Consider the following 18,879-nt stretch of genomic DNA (forward strand, 5'->3'; position numbering starts at 1 on the left):
CATTTACAGTGGAGGAAACCTGTTGACTCCTGATCTGGAGGGCCCAAGCTAGCTTGATCTCATCAGATCTTGGAAGCTAAGCAAGATCAGCCCCAGTTAGTACTTGGATAAGAGACCACCAAGGAAATCCAGGGCCTCCACGCAGATGCAAGTAATCACAAATCACCTCTGTTATGGGGTCTCCATAAGTCTACTGTGACTTGACTACACTTTAAACACTCTCTCTCACACACACACACACACACACGAGTTGCCAGGTCTATGTTGGAAAATATATGGAGACTTTGGGGGTGGAGCCAGAAGAGGGTGGGTTTGAAGAGGAGAGGGGCCTCAGCATGGTACAATGCCACAGAGTCCACCCTTCAAAGTAGCTATTTTCTCCAGGGGAGCTGATCAAAGCCACCAAGTAATACACCATCTTTCAGTTTGCAAAAATATATTAGAAGGATTGCGTATAACACATAATAAACAATGCAATAATGATAGAGGCCAGTGATGCTAGGGTCTTTTAAAGTAACAGAAACTCCAAGGGACCAAAAATCCCCATCCCCAAAAGAATAGATATAAGTCCAAACTTGGAAATAGTCCAATTGAAATTCACTAGGTGGGTGCTCCTGAGGAGTATAGCTGCAGATTTCTTAAAAATGACATCTGTCTAGATTTTGATGACATTTCAATTCTTTCTTCAGTTTAACGGCTCAGTTGTTTAGGAACCCCATTCTACATTCTCTAATCACAGCATTAAGCTTCTCATTTCAATGTGAATATCAAGTTCTTTCAAGATGAAAGTTGGACTGTTTCCAAGTTTGGACTTATGTCTATTCATTTGGGGACAGGTTTTTTGGGCCCCTGGGGTTTTTGTTACTTTAAAAGGCCCTAGCACTGCCGGCTTCTATCATTATTGTCTTGTTTATTATGTGTTGTACACAATCCTTGTAATATATTTTGACAAACTGAATGATGGTGTATTACTTGGTGGCTTTGATCAGTCTAGTAATTACATCAAATGCCCTTCAAGCAGCACATTTTCTCCAGGGGAGCTGATCTCTGCTAGCTTGAGATCGGTTGTAAAAGGAGGAGATCTCTAGGCCCCACCTGGAGACTGGCAACCACAGAGAGAGAGAGTGATTTGTTCATTGCATCTCTAGTATCACAAACTTATGTCAATGGAACTGATAGGGAACCAGCTGAGAGCCAGTGTTGTGTAGGGGAGTAGAGGGTCAGGACTGAGACTCTGGGAAACCTTGGGCCAGTCATAGTTTCCCAGCCTAACCCACCTCACAGAATTGTTGTTGAAAGGACAAAAGGGAAGAGGGGGAAACGATATAAGCAACTTTGAGCCCCTGTTGGGGAGACAGGTGGGTTACATGAACTGGGGAGTACAATACATGTGTACACATACTGGGGAGACAGGTGGGTGTATATATTAAATACATTAATATACAAGCATATGATTAGGAAGGCAGGAGACAGAAAGCGTAAGGCTGAAGAAAATTTGCCTCACATACACTGGTATAACTTTTGACCCACTAAACTCAACACAGCCCCTTATCCATGCATTGTGATCTTCAGGGATATTGATGGCAATCTGTTCCCCCCAAGTTACACACTTCCAGGCAGTAGCAAAAAGGTTTTGGAGCCCCTGAAAAGATACCAAACACCTGAAGTTTACGGGACTGGTTACAAATATAACGGATTCCTTGATTGTATTGGCTTTTCTGTGTACTTGACTTACTCCAAATTGTACTGGCTTGGTTTGGGCAGGATTCTTCTGCACGTCTGCCCTCTCTCTGCATTTTTACAACTGTGGAGTCAATTTATTTTCTTCTGCAATAATAACGGTTTTCAAAGGAGGGTGCTGTCATCACTGGTGGCATCACAGCACCCACCTCTTTTTGCTCATGTTTTTATCGACACGTCAATAATCATGACTGCATTTATTTTAAAAAGGCACTAAAATATCAATATACTGATATAGTGCTGTAATGTTGGGTCAAGCATGTTCTCTGAATTGCTAACTTTAATTTAAAAAAAAGAGTGAATGCAGAGATATGCCTTCTCCATAGGTCAGCCACAAGTTGTTGACACTTTCCACCCCCATGTTACAGAAGGAAAGGGGGCTGAGACTAAAAGGCAAGTAGCTTGTCTATGATAGCTTAATGCATTCACTTCCCAAATGCATGGCCTGATGCAAAATGTTGGGACTTTTCATATCTAATCAGCTATTCCAGATTTACCGTTTTCTTCATGTCCGTATTCCTGCCCTGCTATGCTACATCTCCGGAAAACCATTTTGTTCTCTGTGAGCGTCCCGGTCTTGTCTGAGAAAATATACTTGATCTGCCCAAGGTCTTCAGCAATATTCAGTGCTCTACACCTAATCGTAGAGTCTGTCTTTTCGTGGTAAAAATCTATTTCATTCTGGATTAAGTAGATTTGCCCCAATTTCACAATTTCAATGGAAACGTAAAGAGAAACTGGAATCAAGACCTGGGAGGGAAGGAAGGAAGGGAGGGAGGGAAAGAGGAAGGAAAGAAAGAAAGAAAGAAATTTAGTACGGCTTTATTTAACAATGCCAGATTGTGTTCCAATTTGCATTGGAAAACATCTTGATCAACTCTGTCATATTCAGATAGTGCCAAGCATCAATATTTCTCAATAATCAAGCTTTTGTTCTTTAATCAAAAGTTGCTTTATTGTAAAACTCCATAGCTTGCCCAAAGACAGACTCCTTGGAAGTAATGACATACGCAGTATTGGATAGTAACTTATAGGAGAGCTTCAAAAGGATAGGTTACAGATAACTTCAAAAGGATAACATAAAGATGCAAATTGTATCACGGGTTCAAAGGCTACTCACTAGTATCTCTTTAGGCTAAGGAATGTTAGCTAATAAAAATATCTCCCTTTCTCACACATTCTCTGAGAACCGATAAGACCTGGCTGTGTGAATCTGGGGGAGAGGCACTCTACACTGTTAATACAAGGTTACTCTAAACATCCTGGGTCCAGATGGATTTATTATATCCCCTTTTGTTAAAAGAAAGGAGGGTGAAAGGCCAGGGTGATGCTCTGCTTTGTATCTGGCCTGGCTGCTGAACACACAGAAAAATAGCATAGTCATACATAGAAATAGCATGCTTGACAGATAGCTTCACGTTCCCAGTGATATACTGGAAGTGGCAGAGATGTGAAATTACCTGTAATAAAATCATCATCCTCCAAAACAAATAGAATCCTCCCAAAAATGCTATCAACTCATGGCTGTGTAAATATGTAATTAACCAAATCCCATGACCTTTAAAAAGGAAACAAAGGGGAAAAAATATCAGCAACATCAAATTACAAATCATATTGTACGTCAGATCCCTGGTATTAGCATAGTGCAGAATGAAAAAAAGTCATAGTTAGAATCCTGTATTTTAATATCATCTAAATACATCTCAAAGCTACAACCCTACAAACACTTAAAAGGAAGAGCAATCCCATTGATACATTTTTCAGTAATTATACATCATTACAAATTTTCCAACACAGCAATTTTGAATCGCTTTTATGATCCCAATGATGTCAAAGTTTCCAGAAATGTTACCAATCTAATTACCGGTCTGAACACGTTGAACAGTTTTAAAGGTTCTCATCTCTGACGACCAAGTGATGAGTAGCAGAATTCCGACAGTCCCTCTGCTGGAGAACCAGGTGTGAGAAAGGGAGCTGCAAACTGCTCCACCACAAAATCTTTGAAACAGAAGAGGGAGGGGCTATGGTTCAGTGGAAGAGCTTCTGCTTTGCATGGAGAAGGTTGGCCAAAGTTCAACTCCAGCCTCTCCATTTTTTTAAAAAAGAAGAGCCCTCATAAGTACTAGAACAAAAAAAAAATGCAGCCTGTATCTGACATACACAACTTACCCACAGCCGCTATAGAACACATCTCTATCAGAAGTTGGACACACCACAAGATATGGCCATTCACCTTCTTCTCAAGTTTGCTCCGCTTGTGACGAGGCCCTGAGTTGTTCAGCATCACTTTGGTTTCGTGACCTTTAAACAGATTTGATTTGGGCTAGATAGTGGTGCAACCCAGATCAGTTCACCTGGAGAAAATGGCCACTTGGGAAGAGGGACTCTATGGCATTATATCCCATTGAAGCCCCTCCCCTCCTCAAGCCCCACCCTTCTCGTGTTCCAGCCCCAGAGTCTCCCATCCCGGAGGTAGCCACCATACTTTTGATCCTTCCATGGAATCTACAGACGTCAAAAGTACCTGCTTGAAAGCTAAGGAATGTCAAGATGATTTGTACAGCAACTATACTAAATATTTATTTTGTGATATCCCTAGGAATCTAAAGAGGATTCGTAGTTTTTTTTTTAAATGGCAATCTGAACTAGGAAGGGGTAAGAGCAAAGAGAGAATGTCCTAATGATGAAAGTCCACAGTTGAGGATTTCTGATAGTTATGGTCAGGGCTTTTCTATGTAGAGAAAGCCCAGCAGCTCATTTGCATATTGGGCCACACCTCCTGACATCACCATTGTTTCACACAGGGCTTTTGGGGGTAGAGAAAGCACAGAAGGAACTCATTTGCATATTAGGCCACACCCCTGCTGCCAAGCCAGCCAGAACTACATTCCTGTGCATTTCTGCTAAAACAAACAACAACAAAACCCACCCTGGTTATGGTACACAATGAGAACGGAGGTGGGGGAGAGCACAACAAATCTGGAAAAATGCAGAACTCTAGTAAGGCAATGCTGTTCGGAGAATGGAAATGAGGCACATATGTGCGGCCCTGCACAGCTATGATGGAGAGGCCATATGAGAACAGTCTAGAAAATCACACTAAGCTAATAGCTCACCAGTCTCTACCTCCAGCATGATTGGGTATATATATAAATAACATAGGGCAGAGAGCTATAAAGGCCGGGGAGCATTAGGTCACTAACAGTGCTTACAGAGCTCCATAAATAAACTGACTATCGCCTTGGACCCAGAGGGTCAAAACAGGGAGGGATCAAAACCTGCTTCAGGCACTGAAGCCAGGGATCCCTGCAGTCTGCAGGCCCTCCCCTCTGAGCCTTGCCCAGCACTGTAATGGGCATTTTGCTAGTGCTCTGTATTTCACGGTAGCGCTCCTGCAGTCTTTGTGCTTGTGGGCCTGACAGCAAGGGAGGCTTCCTTCTGTCTGTAGTCCAGGATTGGTACAGTTCACACGGTCGGCAGCAGCTCACCTGCATACACCACGATGCCAACAACAGCTTCTGTGTTTCGGATCGTGCATCCTCGTAGGAGCAAGTTCTCCTTACTCAGGCCCACGTGCTCCTGATTCGAATGCTCCCTGGGAAGACGTAAGACACAAGCCACCTGTGATTGTTCTCTGCCTGGGAGAGTCCCGAGGGCTGGATGCAGCCAGGACTATTCCATGGCCTCTTCCCTCCATGACCCAAATCTGCCCCAGGTGGCGACTAGTGCTCCCAGGTCTCCCAGTATAGCTAAAGCAGGAGACCTCCCACTGGCAGCCCTTGACCCCCTGCTGCCAAGGGAAAGGAAGGAAAAATCGGCGTTGCACTGACAACCTTATGTCCAATCTAGCATGCCCCTGGAAGCGATCTCATCTGTTGGGTAACACTTCAGGATTCTTAGAGCATCACCTTGACATGATGACATCACTTCTGGGGTCGCACCAGAAGTGATGCAACAGCATTGGCATGACACATATTAAACCTGTTCAGCTCCTGCCCCTTACCAGAATTTGGCTGGATAGCAACCCTGTCCTGGAAGATGAAGGCCCAAGCCGCTGCCTTCAGGGGGTCAGGGTCAGTCAGCCCTGGCCCTGCTTTGAGATGAACGCTATAGAAGATATCGAATTTATTGGATTTATATCCCACCCTGCACTCTGAATGTCAGGGACAGACACCCGGTGAGGTGGGTGGGTCTGAGAGAGCTTTTACAGCAGCTGCCTTTTCAAGGACAACTCCCAAGAGAGCTATGGCTGACCCAAGGCCATTCCAGCAAGTGCAAGTGGAGGAGTGGGGAATCAAACCCGGTTCTCCCAGATAAGACTCCACTACACCAAACTGGCTCTATAAGAGTTCTTCAAAGGGATACAATGAACAACACACAGTTTGTTCCAAATTACTTACAGAAAGCCCCGGAAGCTGTTGAGGTCATTGTTAGGGCTCTCACATTCTATTTTACTTGAGAATTCTGCTGGATCAATTTCACACTCCTGTATGTGAACAAGGGAGGAAGAGAAGCCGCTCAGACATGGACTGCAGCAACGGACAGGAAGAATAAATTCTGTTGCCAGTAAAGGCTCCTCTTTGCAAGCTGTCTTTTACAACTGTCAAACTAGTCATCATGACAACCTGACGGAAAAGCGCAGGTACTTTTAACTCCAGAGTTGAGAGGCTACGGAAGGGTCGTACCTTACACATCAGGACCCATGTGAATATAGCATGGGACATTTTCAGGAGAGAAAAACATTGTGACCAAAACAACAAAAAGAAAAGAGCAGCATAAGCAAATTTGTACACAAGACAGCACGCTGAGCTAGTTAAAGAAATGAAGCTGCCTTATACTGAATCAGGCTGAGGGTTGCCAACAGGCCTAGAGAAAAATATCCTGCCCCTTACATCCAGGTCAGGCAGAAATGGGCAGGTGAAACTTCTCATGGCATGGAGGTAAGCAAACTCATCAGGTAAATCACATCCCATTAAGCCTCTATTAAAGGGACAGAACAGTGTTCCTCAGGACTGTTGGCAACATTAATCAGACAGCTGATCCATCATGGCCGGCTGTCTACTGATTGGCCGCAGCACTCCGGGGTCTCGGGCAGAGGTCTTTCATATCACCTATTCCCCTCTTCTGAACTAGAGAGGCCAAAAGGGTGATTAGCACGTGGAATTCACTGTCACAGGAGGTGGTGGCGGCTACAAGCATAGACAGCTTCAAGAGGGGAGTGGATAAACATATGGAGCAGAAGCCCATCAGTGGCTATTAGTCACAGACAGTGTATTGTTGGAACTCTCTGTCTGGGGCAGTGATGCTCTGTATTCTTGGTGCTTGGGGGAGGGGCACAATGGGAGGGCTTCTAGCCCCACTTGTGGACCTCTTGATGGCACTTGGGGTTTTTTTTGTGGACACTGTGTGACACAGAGTATTGGACTGGATGGGCCATTGGCCTGATCAAACATGGCTTCTCTTATGTTCTTATGCCTGAACCTGGACCTTTACCATGCTAAGTAGAAGCTCTCCCACTAAGCTGTGATCCCTGTTTAGAATGCATTTATCTTAAAATGTTATATCCCACCTCTCATAATTAAACCCCGTAAAATACAATTTATTAAAAAAAAATACAGCGATGTGACTAGAACTGATCCAGCAGCCCATACAGCTACGGCTGCTTCCCATAATTCACGTACCCAGAACCCACAGAAATCTGATTGAATCCTAGAAAGAAAGAAAATGTATCAGTTTTGCACTAGCAAAACCAGAAAACAGGCCAAGCCTTAAAGAGTCGCTCTTAGGCCTGCTGCCTAGCAAAACATCCAACATCTTACCAGAGAAGTAGCCCTTTGCACCTGCTCTAGAAGACTATCCCAGTGGGTGAGCCCCACCACAGAGAATGCTGGTGGCAGAACTGTGGCCATAAGCAGAGTGAGTGGACTGTGAAGGGACAACCCTAAGGTGTTAAGCAGAACTATACAAGGACAGGTGGTGCTTTGGGGGTATACCTGGTCTTCAAATCCTCTAACCACCTGCCTCTGCTTCAAATTGCTTTCTCCATCGAGGCTGGACGTTTCAATGTAGCAGATTCCATCTGCATCCGTGGAATATATCAGCACCATGTCGGCAGGGCTTTCCTCATTACAGGACAATCGGATAATATCTCCAACAACAACATTTTTCCAGAATTTGTCTACATATGCTCCTTCATGTCTGAAAAATCAAGGGGGGGGGGGGAGGAACACCCTACCTTTAAAAGATGATACACTAAAAAAAAAAAGAAAACATTGTGATTATAAATAATTAACCACAACATGCAATAAAATCTACTAAACTCTCCGCAGCTAAGGGCTGGGGATGCAATTGTAACTGGATTGCTCAATTTGCCATGACATGGAGAAGCGAAATTGCTGGCTACGAATATGTTAATAATCAATATTTGCACTGCATGTTTGAGTACACTGAAAATGTTCTTTGCCATTGAAAAAGCAAAATCCTGAAAGCATCAATACAAGTTATTTATAGATAATAATTCCCTAAGCATGATGGCCAAATGGCCAGTTTGGTGGAGTGGTTAAGTGTACGGACTCTTATCTGGGAGAACCGGGTTTGATTCCCCACTCCTCCACTTGCACCTGCTGGCATGGCCTTGGGTCAGCCATAGCTCTGGCAGAGGTTGTCCTTGAAAGGGCAGCTGCTGTGGGAGTCCTCTCAGCCCCACCCACCTCACAGGGTGTCTGTTGTGGGGGAGAAAGATAAAGGAGATTGTGGTGAGCTGCTCTGTGACTCTGAGATTCGGAGTGGAGGGCGAGATATAAATCCAATATCATCATCATAATCATCATCACTCCCATTGGCTGACGGGTGCACTCAACAAATCCATCATTCACTACCTCTGGGTTCCCATTGGCTGACTCCCCTGTCCCCTGCCTACTGCAGGCCCAGCAACACTGAACAAACCACCAAAACAGTCTTACTTCAGAGACAAACACATCTCTAACGCTTCTCTGTGCATCAACCGGTCTCAGAAAGGGCTGCTTCTCTACTGTGGCCTCATGAAATGTTTCCTCAGAGGCCATGGCAGCCACCTCTTTCCTGTCATTCCTCCCTCCCTCCTCCTTTCAGCCTCAACCCAGAACAGACAAAGATTGGGCCCCCAGGGAAGCTGCTAGCCAGAGGCTGTTGCGAGGCAATAATAGGAGAGTCCTCAGCTGAATATAATGCCACAGAGTCCATCCTCCGAAGCAGTTATTTTCTCCAGGATGGGGAGAGAAATCTGTTGTCTGGAGTTCAGTTGTGATCCCAGGAGATCTTCAGGCTCCACCTGGAGGTTGGCTACCCTAGGCCAGGCAGCACCCGCTCTCTGGGTGACTTGATGCCACCTGACTGGCATGAGTTAACTAGGCCTGGCTGCTTGCTCTTGTTCAGCAGCAGCCCCCCATAGCCGCCAGTGTGACTTAGCAGTCGCTAACTCCAGGTTGGCAGATTCCTGGATATTGGAGGTGTGGAGCCTGGAGACAGTGGGTTTGAAGAGGGGTGGGAACTCAGACAGGTACACTGTCATAGACTCCACTCTCCAAACCAACCATTTCCTCCTGGGGAACTACTGTTGCCAATCTCCAGGTGAGGGCAACAAATAATTCAGAATTACAACTGCTCTCCAGATGGCAGAAATCAGCTGCCCTGGAGAAAATGGCTGCTTTGCAGGATGGACTCTGTGTCATTATACCCTGATGAGGTCACTTCCCTCCTGCCAGTTGCTCAGTGGCCTGATAGGAGCCCTACGGAGGCCTGATTTGGCCTCCGAGCTGCATGTTTGACACCCCTGCTCTATTGTATACCATACTATAACCAGGCTAGGCCAAAAACCCCAAACAAACAGACTAGGCAGTAAAGGGAGAGCCCTCAGCTGAATATAATGGCTGGTTTAAGTCACAAGCTCACACTGATGCTAAACGCCTCAAGGCTGAACATGGCAGGAAATGGCGGCAACAATGCACAGCAAATAAAAGGAATGCTGAGCTTCAGCATCTGTATGATTGTTGTCATGCCCCCCCGCACTCCCCATAATTATTCCTCTGACTGGCATGACTTAACGAGGCCTGGCTGCTTGCTCCTGTTTAGCAGCAGCCCCCTATGACAGCCAGTGTGTCTTAGCAGTTGCCAATTCCAGGTTGGCAAATTCCTGGAGGTTTTGAGGGGTGGAGCCTGGAGAGGGTAGGTTTGAGGAGGGGTGTGACCTCAGGTACAATGCCATAGACTCCACCCCCCAAACCAGCCATTTCCTCCTGGGGAACTACTGTTGCCAATTTCCAGGTGAATGACTGAAGAAAAACCCAAGGGTTTTCATGATTACCAGCCTCAATCAAATAACACAGTTTCAAAGGAGATTTACAAATATTTCAAATCTAATCACACCCTCTCAAAAACAACACCCTCACAATATAGAACACACAAAAGGGCCTCAGTGTAAATAATTCATAAACAAATTAATGTAAAGCTTCAATGCATAAAGGTCCCAAAAGTCCATTCATTCCCATAAAAATCTCCTCAGTCCCAAAAAGATTCCAATTGCGAAATTTTCCAATAGTAACACATTCTGTTAACAGCTTGGTGACATAGCTCAGTAGCTCAGCAGCAGCAACAAGGAAGTACTTTTAATCCCTCATTTCACTTTCCCTTCATCCAGCTTCCAATAAGTTACATCAGGGCATTTAAGGTTATTGGAATTGGAAATTGGCAAAAACGCATACGAAGTTCTCAGCAGATGCGGGCTCCATCCCACTACCCGCAGGACTGTTTGTAACCAGGTGCAACCCTGTCTTAGGGGGAAGGGGTGTAGTCTATTGGGAGCTTCGAGCGAGCACCCATTGTGTGAGAGGCTCCTTGCAGCTGCATTCAGATTGGCTGACCTTGCTGAACCAGCCAATCAGGCAACACCCATTTGAATTAAGCTTATGCAAATGAGGGTCCGAGTGCCTGTTTTTCTATTGGGTTGTTTATTGCCAGAGGTGTGTTTTGGGTGGAGTTTCTGTATATATAGTTGAGGCTAGCCGCATGTGCATCAGTTGGGTTTTCGCTAATAAAAGAGCTATGCTGGAATCACTATGGTGTCTGACCCACTACTTTTCAGACGCAATGGCATTATGCCCTGCTGAAGTACCCAAATCCCACCATCCTCGGACTCCACTCCCCAATTCCCCATGTACTTCCTAACCCAAAGCTAGCAACCCTACGCAACAGTCCCGTTCCGTTTTTTGTTTGCTTACCTACAGTAGACTTGTGCCAATAAATTGTTTAGCTTTTTGTCTAACTTGTATTTTGCGTAATCCTCCATGCCATCTTTCACTGCAATGATGACGAGAACCACCAGGAGAGGTATCATTGTGATTTCCTTCTGAAAGGCTTCAACCACTGGAATCCAGTTTAGCACAGCTATAAATAGGAAGTATAAATTGGCAACTCTGAAACAAAGCAAAAGAACACACAGGATGTTGGGATCAACTGATGAACGGTAGATGAGGAGAGTCTGCCTATGACACGTGTGAAAGAAAAGCAGATTACTTTGGGCTTTTGAGCAAAATAGCTTAATGTTCAGCAACATTTATGTGTACTGTTATTACAATTATATGCATTCCACAACTCTGAAAACCAGAACAGGTTCTGCAGCCGGCAGAAGAATCAAGCCCCCTTTTCAGACTGGTTGCAATGGTATTGTAGGTCCTTTCCATCAACTGGTATATTTTAAAAATAATTTCTGGATCATTCTCGGCTTCTAGCAAGATCCAACCCATGTTGTTATGTTAACATAAGCATACAACTTGGTGTAAAGGTAGAGTGCCAGTCATGTGTTAAAAATGGCCAGTAGAATATCTGACGTTATCTGTCACCAAAATGATTACTGCCTTGACTTGGGTAGCCCAAGATCACCTGATCTCATCAGATCTTGGAAGCTAAGCAGGGTCAGCCCTCGTTACTATTTGCATGGGAAACCACCAAGAAGTACCAGTGCTGCAATGCAGGGGCTTAATGGCACACACACACATACACACAAACACACGCTAGATAAGATATATACAAACAGAATAACAACTGTATACTCAAGACTTATTTCCCCACGAAGATGGCAAGAAAGGGGTGGGAATCAGAGTTTATTATTACTTCGCCATTTTAAGTGTGTTTTATTATATTGAGGATGGGAAAAGAAGAGAGTGGTTTTATGGATCAAGAGCTCAATCACATTGAGAACAAAACAGAACATGTGACTAATTCCTAAGAAAAAGCGGGGTGTGTGTCAATATTGCTCTACCTAAAGGAGGCTGTTTACTTGGAAATGTTCATATTCCTTTTACATTAAAAACAATGCACTGAAAAGTAATATACAAAAACCAGAAAATATCGCTAATGATAAAACACAATAAAACTCAACAAAAATACATGTACAAACTGCATTAAAAGAAACAAGAAAAACAAGCAACTTAAGGCTTCAGTGATCAAAAACAGAACTCTCAATTGTGCCTGGAAACGCAAACAAACAAACCAACCCTGAAAATTTCAGACTTCAAAGGCAGCCTCTCTGAAAGAGTCTGGTGCTAACTGGTAGATGCCAGTGGTAGATGCCAAGGACAAGATCTTTCCACACCAGGAAACTGAAAGAACACAGTTTGAGTCCAGCCGCACCTTTAAGACCAACACGTTTAATTCTGGGTATAAGCTTTCACGTGCTTGCACACTTCTTCAGATTCTGAATCTGAAGAAGTGTGCATGTATACGAAAGCTTATATCAAGAATCAAACATGTTGGTCTTAAAAGTGACACTGGACTCAAACTGTGTTCTGTTGCTTCAGACCAACGTGGCTATGCACCTCAATCTATCTTGAGGAAACTGATGCATCTGATAGAGCCAACAGAAGGCACCTGGCCTTGGCAGAACCAGTAGCTCTAGCTACAAAGCGGAGTCTATGAGGACACCCAAGCTCTGCACCTTGTAGGCTTGCCAATCCCCAGATTCCTGTGGGGGTTCTCCTGCTTTCTCAGGCTCCTTTCCGCCCCCAGTAAACTGGCTGACGGGGGGGGGGGGACCCCGCCCCCACGGCCATCATGTGACTTTCTACCTCTGGAGGCTTCAGCCTCTATTGGAAAGCCTTCCTCTTTGGATGGTGTGTCTGCATCTTTAAGGCTGAAGGGGAGTGGGGGGGGGGGGAAAGGAGGCAGAACAACATGGCTGTGAAAGGAGCCCAGACCCTCCGTTAGTTGCACAATCTTTGCAGAGGTCGTTTGCATAGTGTGAAGGTAAACTTGAACCTTTGGTCGCCTGTGTTACTGTGAAAAACGTGGAAGTTCAGCAACTCGTGAGTAGAGGTGCCAATCCCCAGGTGGGGGCAGGAGATCCCCTCCGGAGCTTCAGGGTCATCAGAATCGGTGGGGGGGAGGTGAGGGACGGAAATGTCTGCTGGGCCATAGGGTATAATGGAGAATTAATCCCGGGGTATCTGGGGCTCTGGAGGGGCGGTTTTTTGAGGTAGAGGTACCAAATTTTCAGCAAAGCATCTGATGAGTCTCCTCAAAATGCTCTCCAAGTTTCAAAAAGATTGGACCAGGGGGTCCAATTCTGTGAGCCCCAAAAGAAGGTGGACCTATCCTTCATTATTTCTAATGTAGGGAAGGCATTAAAAAGGTATGTGGTCCCCTTAAATGTGATGGCCAGAACTCCCTTTGGAGTTCAATTGTGCTTGTCACAACTTTGCTTATGGCTCCACCCCCAAAGTCTCCTGGCTCCACCTCCAGAGTCCCCAGATATTTCTTGAATTGGACTTGGCAACCGTAGCACCTGGTCCTTCAGGGGAAGTGTAACTGGATAGGAAGTAGTAAACCTGCCACAGAGGTAGCAAGTGGCTGGTTATCCCTACTGACTGGCTTAGAAAGGGAAGAAGACGACTGCAGATTTATACCCCACCCTTCTCTCTGAATCAGAGACTCAGAGCGGCTTACAATCTCCTATATCTTCTCCTCCCACAGCAGACACCCTGTGAGGTGGGTGGGGCTAAGAGGGCTCTCACAGCAACTGCTCTTTTAAGGACAACTCCTGCAATAGCTATGGCTAACCCAAGGCCATTCCAGCAGCTGTAAGTGGGGAATCAAACTCGGTTCTCCCAGATAAGAATTCGCACACTTAACCACTACACCAAACTGGCTCTCTGAATGCGACTGTCCACTGCTAAAGCCCCAGGGAAGCAATAACTGAATTTGTATGCTCATACTAAATACAACTGTGGGCCCATTCTCACTGTATATTTTGTACTTGAGTCCAGGTACCTAAGTATATATAAGTGAACCCTGACCCGGAATAATGAGCAATGGGAACGTGTTCTGCCTGGTTTGTAAATTCACACAGGAGGCCGTGGCACTTAACGGAAACTTTTCATTGAACTTTACACAGCATTGAACTTTACCTTTGAAACTGTTCAAATAAATTCTTTGGTATAAAATTCCATAATGTATACTTGGTGGTTCGTATTCTGTTGCTCTTATAATGCTTTGACACTTTTTTGTATTCTCCTTCAAGATTCTCCAGGTGTGGTATGACTAGTCTGTGCTTGCTGGCCTTCTTGGGCTGCTGCTGGAGTGCTTTGCTTCCTGGAGAGATGGATTCTCTTCTGGGACTGCCATGTTCTCTCCCTTTTCGGGATATCAGGCGGCGCCAACGATACCTGGCTGCTCTCAGTGGCTGTGCCATGTTCTCAGAGGAGGCCTGAAAACCTGGCTGCGTCCTTTACTGAGCAGCGTTTGAAAAGAAAAGAAAACATGAAGTTCAAGTACACGTTAGGAGCAAGAGGAAACCGTCGCTTTTGGGTTGAGATAAACAAATAGGTTGAAAGCAGTAGACAAGTGCACCTTTAAGACCAACCAAGTTTTATTCAGAATGTAAGCTTTCGTATGCTCTTAAGCAGACTTCATCAGACAAAAATGGAATGGCAAGCCATCTTTAAATACAGAGAAAGTGGGCAGTGAGTTAGTATGTAGAGTCATGGGAATGTTTTTAGCAGATTAAAAGAATCGCAAATTGGGTCTGTGTTTTGTTAACTGGACTGTAACAACAGTGGAGGGTGATAAAAAGCAGACATGTCATAGGTGTGAAGTGCCATAAATCAATCTGGGTGTCATTCTGGCTTCGTTAACTGTGGGTTTAAATGGAGGGCATTATTATCTCAAGAGGTTATATTATCATTATAGTTTGCCATTAGAAAAAAAGAATACATTAAAATATAGTGGAAGATGGGTTAGTATATGTAATAAGATAAACAGCCCATATCCCTATTTGAGTATGTCAATACAAAAACCAAAATATTCTGATACACTGTTCTAAAAGAGAAATACATTCTAGTTTGCCATCAGAAAAAACAGGTACATTAAATATAGTGGGAGATGGGTTAGTATATGTAATATATGTAATGAGATAAGCAGCCCATACTCCAATATATACAGTGTACTCCAATAAAGGATATGGGCTGTTTATCTCATTCCATATACTAACCCATCTCCCACTATATTTTAATAAATGAGATTGGAATTAAATTCCTGGTGGCAACATTACAAACTCAGAGAGAAATACGAAAGTTAAAGGCACACCATATCTAACCACACAAATTAAAAGAGAAGTTGTGACAGTCACATTTTGAAAAGTTTGGTTGTGGCTGCAAGGTTGTTGGCTGCAAGCCATTGGAAGCAAAACCATTTACCAATCTATTGAAATCTGGCTCCGGAAATGTTGGCTAACTATGGTTATGGAGAAAATAGCAGTTTGCAAACAGCTGAGAAAAAGAAATAAACAAGCACAATCATTATTTGTACAAAGGTGGTCTCTGTTCATAATTTACTGGAACAGTAAATTTTATACTGTGAGCTAAATTTTATACTGTGAGCCGCCCTGAGCCTGCTTCGGCGGGGAGGGTGGGATATAAATCAAATAAAGTATAAGTATAAAGTAAGTATAAGAATTAAACTTGAAGAACAGACCATGCTTGCTATTCTGGGTAGCATATGATTTTTTATTTTTTTATTTTTAGAATATTGGTGGGCAGGCTCAGAGATTAAATTTATGGTAATTTATTTACTTACTTTTTAGAAGCCTGAGAATATTCACAAAATTTGCAGAGAGGGGGATTAGAACTGTTATAAATTGGTTATGGTTTAATAGTAAACTTGCTAGTTAATTCTCTTGTTGTTCCTTTGTTGTAATTAGTACAGTTAGGGAAAGTTGAAAAGAACTTTGAAGAGTTATAGAGGAAAAACAAAGAGACAAACGAACAACCCCCACCCCCCAAAAATCCTACACAGTGTTTTCTCTTTTGGAGTTACTGAAATGTTTTAAGACAAAAATTTGCTCATGCAGAATGTGCTGTATGAAGATGTTTATGTAAGATGGTCGACATTAGATACTGTATATACCATAGACATATTCAACACAATAACAGCCAACATGGTAATTAGAAAGTTGGGCTAGGATTTGGGATCTCAAGGCTGAAATCCCCTTGCTTTCATGGAAGACCCCTTGCTGGGTGACTTCACAATATTCACTCTGTCTCACTCTAACCTACTTTATTGGTTTTTTTTTTTGAGGATATAAAAGATGAGAGGAGAACAATGAGGAAAGGCAGGTATAAATGAAGTAAATTAAATACATGAATAATTTCATGTACACATTGTGACTAATTTTATCTGCAGTTAAATTTTATCTGTACAGAGTGTATAATAATACATCATTGATAGCTCAAAGTCTTCAAGGTTATATACTTTAACTCAATATACAGATATGTGGGTGGTCCTATTGTGACTGTACGTGCCTATTTCTGTCCAACCACACTTTCTTTTTTACTGTAAAATTGGTTTTTTCTATTTCCAGCTCCTCCCTCCCATCCGCAAATGTGTTTCTGTCCATCCTTAATATCAGGTGTATATCCAGTGTTGCACATTGAAAACAAAGGTTGCAATGCTAAGGATACTTTCCTGGGAATAAACCCTTCCCAAAAAATCAGTACACAGCCCAGAAAGTCATGATCTCAGCATAGTGCTTTTGCTAACCTGCCACAACGCATGGTTTTCCTGCTATGAAGAATGTAACTTTGTAGAGCTGCTGAAATGTGCACAGACAACAATGGAGAGGAATGTGTGACTCTATGTGACAGATCTCACCAGAGACCATTTAATATCTGCCTGGCAACAGAAAGTCAGTTGCAGCTTAAAGAAACGCAATGACAGGGAAAAGGAGAAGCTGGGGTCAGGGGCAATACTGGTAGGGTTGCCAAGTCCAATTCAAGAAATATCTGGGGACTTTGGGGATGGAGCCAGGAGACTTTGGGGGTGGAGCCAGGAGACATTGGGGTGGAGCCAAGATCAAGGCTGTGACAAGCATAATTGAACTCCAAAGGGAGTTCTGGCCATCACATTTAAAGGGACGGCACACCTTTTCAATGCCTTCCTTCCATAGGAAATAATGAAGGATAGGGGCACCATCTTTTGGGGCTCATAGAATTGGACCTCCTGGTCCAATGTTTTTGAAACTTGGGGGGTATTTTGGGGAGAGGCACTAGATGCTATACTGAAAATTTGGTGCCTTTACCCCAAAGAACAGCCCCCCCAGAGCCCCAGTTACCCGTGGATCAATTCGCCATGATTTTCTATGGGAATAAATCTCCATAGCGAATAATAGAGTTCCCAACAGACATTTCCCTCCCCTCCCCCTGCTTTCTGACAACCCTGAAGCGGGGGGAGGGCCTCCAAACTGGGGGATTCCCTGCCCCCACCTGGGGATTGGCAACCCTAAGTACTGGGAATCTTTTAGGGAGCAACACAGAAGGGGTGATGGTGGGGCCTGTTGGAGACAGAGCCCTATATGGAGACTATTACAGAAGTAGCAGCAAGGTTGTGTCCTATGGCTCTCAGCTCTTTGAAGACTTTGGCATAAGACCAGTGTTCCCTCTAAGCTGAGTTAGTGTGAGCTAGCTCACAATTTTTTAGCCTCCAGCTCACACATTTTTGTCTCAGCTCAGGAAAAATGGCCCCAAAGCAAACTAATTTATGCAGTAGCTCACAGCTTTAATGCCAGTAGCTCACAAAATAGAATTTTTGCTCACAAGACTCCACAGTTTAGAGGAAACATTGCATAAGCCCCTCCAGAACAGAAACCTGCAGCTTGTTGCCAGCCTCCAGGTGGTGGCTGGAGATCTTCTGGGATTACAGCTGATCTCCAGGCTACAGACATCAGTTCACCTGGAGAAAATGGCTGCTTTGGAAGGTGGACTCTATGGCAGTGTATCATGTTGAAGTCCCTTCCCTCTCAAAACCCCACCTCTCCTCAGACTCTACCCCCCAAATCCCAGGTATTTCCCAACCCAGAGCTCCCACCCCTACCTGCAGCCGCCACACGGATTTCCACAGCAGCTGTAATGCTACCAACTGACTGTCCCTGTGTTCAGCTCCTAACGCTGCACAAAGACAATCATGACCCTCAATATGGCAGCCTCACAGTTCTATAGTTTCAACTTGGCTCCACCCAGCCAGGCAAATTCTGGTCTTACAATTTTCTGTCCTCATTTCAGGGCCTTAAAAATATTGGAGATAAATATAGAAAGGAGAATTGAGAGACTTGGGAGCACCAAATAAAGACATCTGTAGAAATTAGTGAAAAACACAAGGTGTGTTCTTCCCCACAAGGCTTAATTTCTGCCTTTAACTACAATATGCCTCAGGCCTCATCTCGTCTCTAAAGCTGCCTTCAAATGGGGAGAGCTCTGTCTCTTTAAACTTTTTTTTTTTTTTGGCAGAGTTATAGTTTCTGAGGAGAACAAAGGAACACTGAGGAGAAAGCAGATAAAACGGCTGAGGAGTCTGATACTCATAAACTGTACAGCCTTCTTTGAGGGGCAAGACCGTGAGGGGGCAAAGATTCACTTCAAGTTCAATTTGCACATGAAGCATTTTAGCGAGACAAAATTGATACAGAACTTGCAGAATCCTGAAGCCAAACGAAAAGGGACAATCAACTTGAGCCACAATGAAAAATGAAAAAGGGAGGGCTTCTAGTGTCCTGGCCCCACTGGGGACCTGTTGATGGCACCTGGTTTTTTGTGGGAGATTTTTGACACTGTGTGACAG

At 44.1% G+C, this 18,879-nt stretch overlaps 1 protein-coding gene across 1 annotated transcript in view; it reads right to left on the reverse strand.

Moving 5' to 3' along the window:
- LOC132577568 (phospholipid-transporting ATPase VD-like) overlaps positions 1-14,461 on the reverse strand; it is a 66,217-nt gene extending 51,756 nt beyond the window's left edge. The window contains exons 1-6 of the mRNA XM_060247359.1: positions 14,178-14,461; positions 10,995-11,189; positions 7,734-7,938; positions 6,141-6,226; positions 5,229-5,335; positions 3,910-4,041 (exon numbers count right to left, since the gene is read on the reverse strand). Of these exons, the coding sequence (XP_060103342.1) occupies positions 3,910-4,041; positions 5,229-5,335; positions 6,141-6,226; positions 7,734-7,938; positions 10,995-11,189; positions 14,178-14,461 (1,009 nt within the window). The remainder of the gene's footprint in view (positions 1-3,909; positions 4,042-5,228; positions 5,336-6,140; positions 6,227-7,733; positions 7,939-10,994; positions 11,190-14,177) is intronic.
- Positions 14,462-18,879: the final 4,418 nt, after the last annotated feature.

Source organism: Heteronotia binoei, chromosome 9 (genome assembly GCF_032191835.1).
Source record: "Heteronotia binoei isolate CCM8104 ecotype False Entrance Well chromosome 9, APGP_CSIRO_Hbin_v1, whole genome shotgun sequence".
NCBI lineage: Eukaryota > Metazoa > Chordata > Lepidosauria > Squamata > Gekkonidae > Heteronotia > Heteronotia binoei.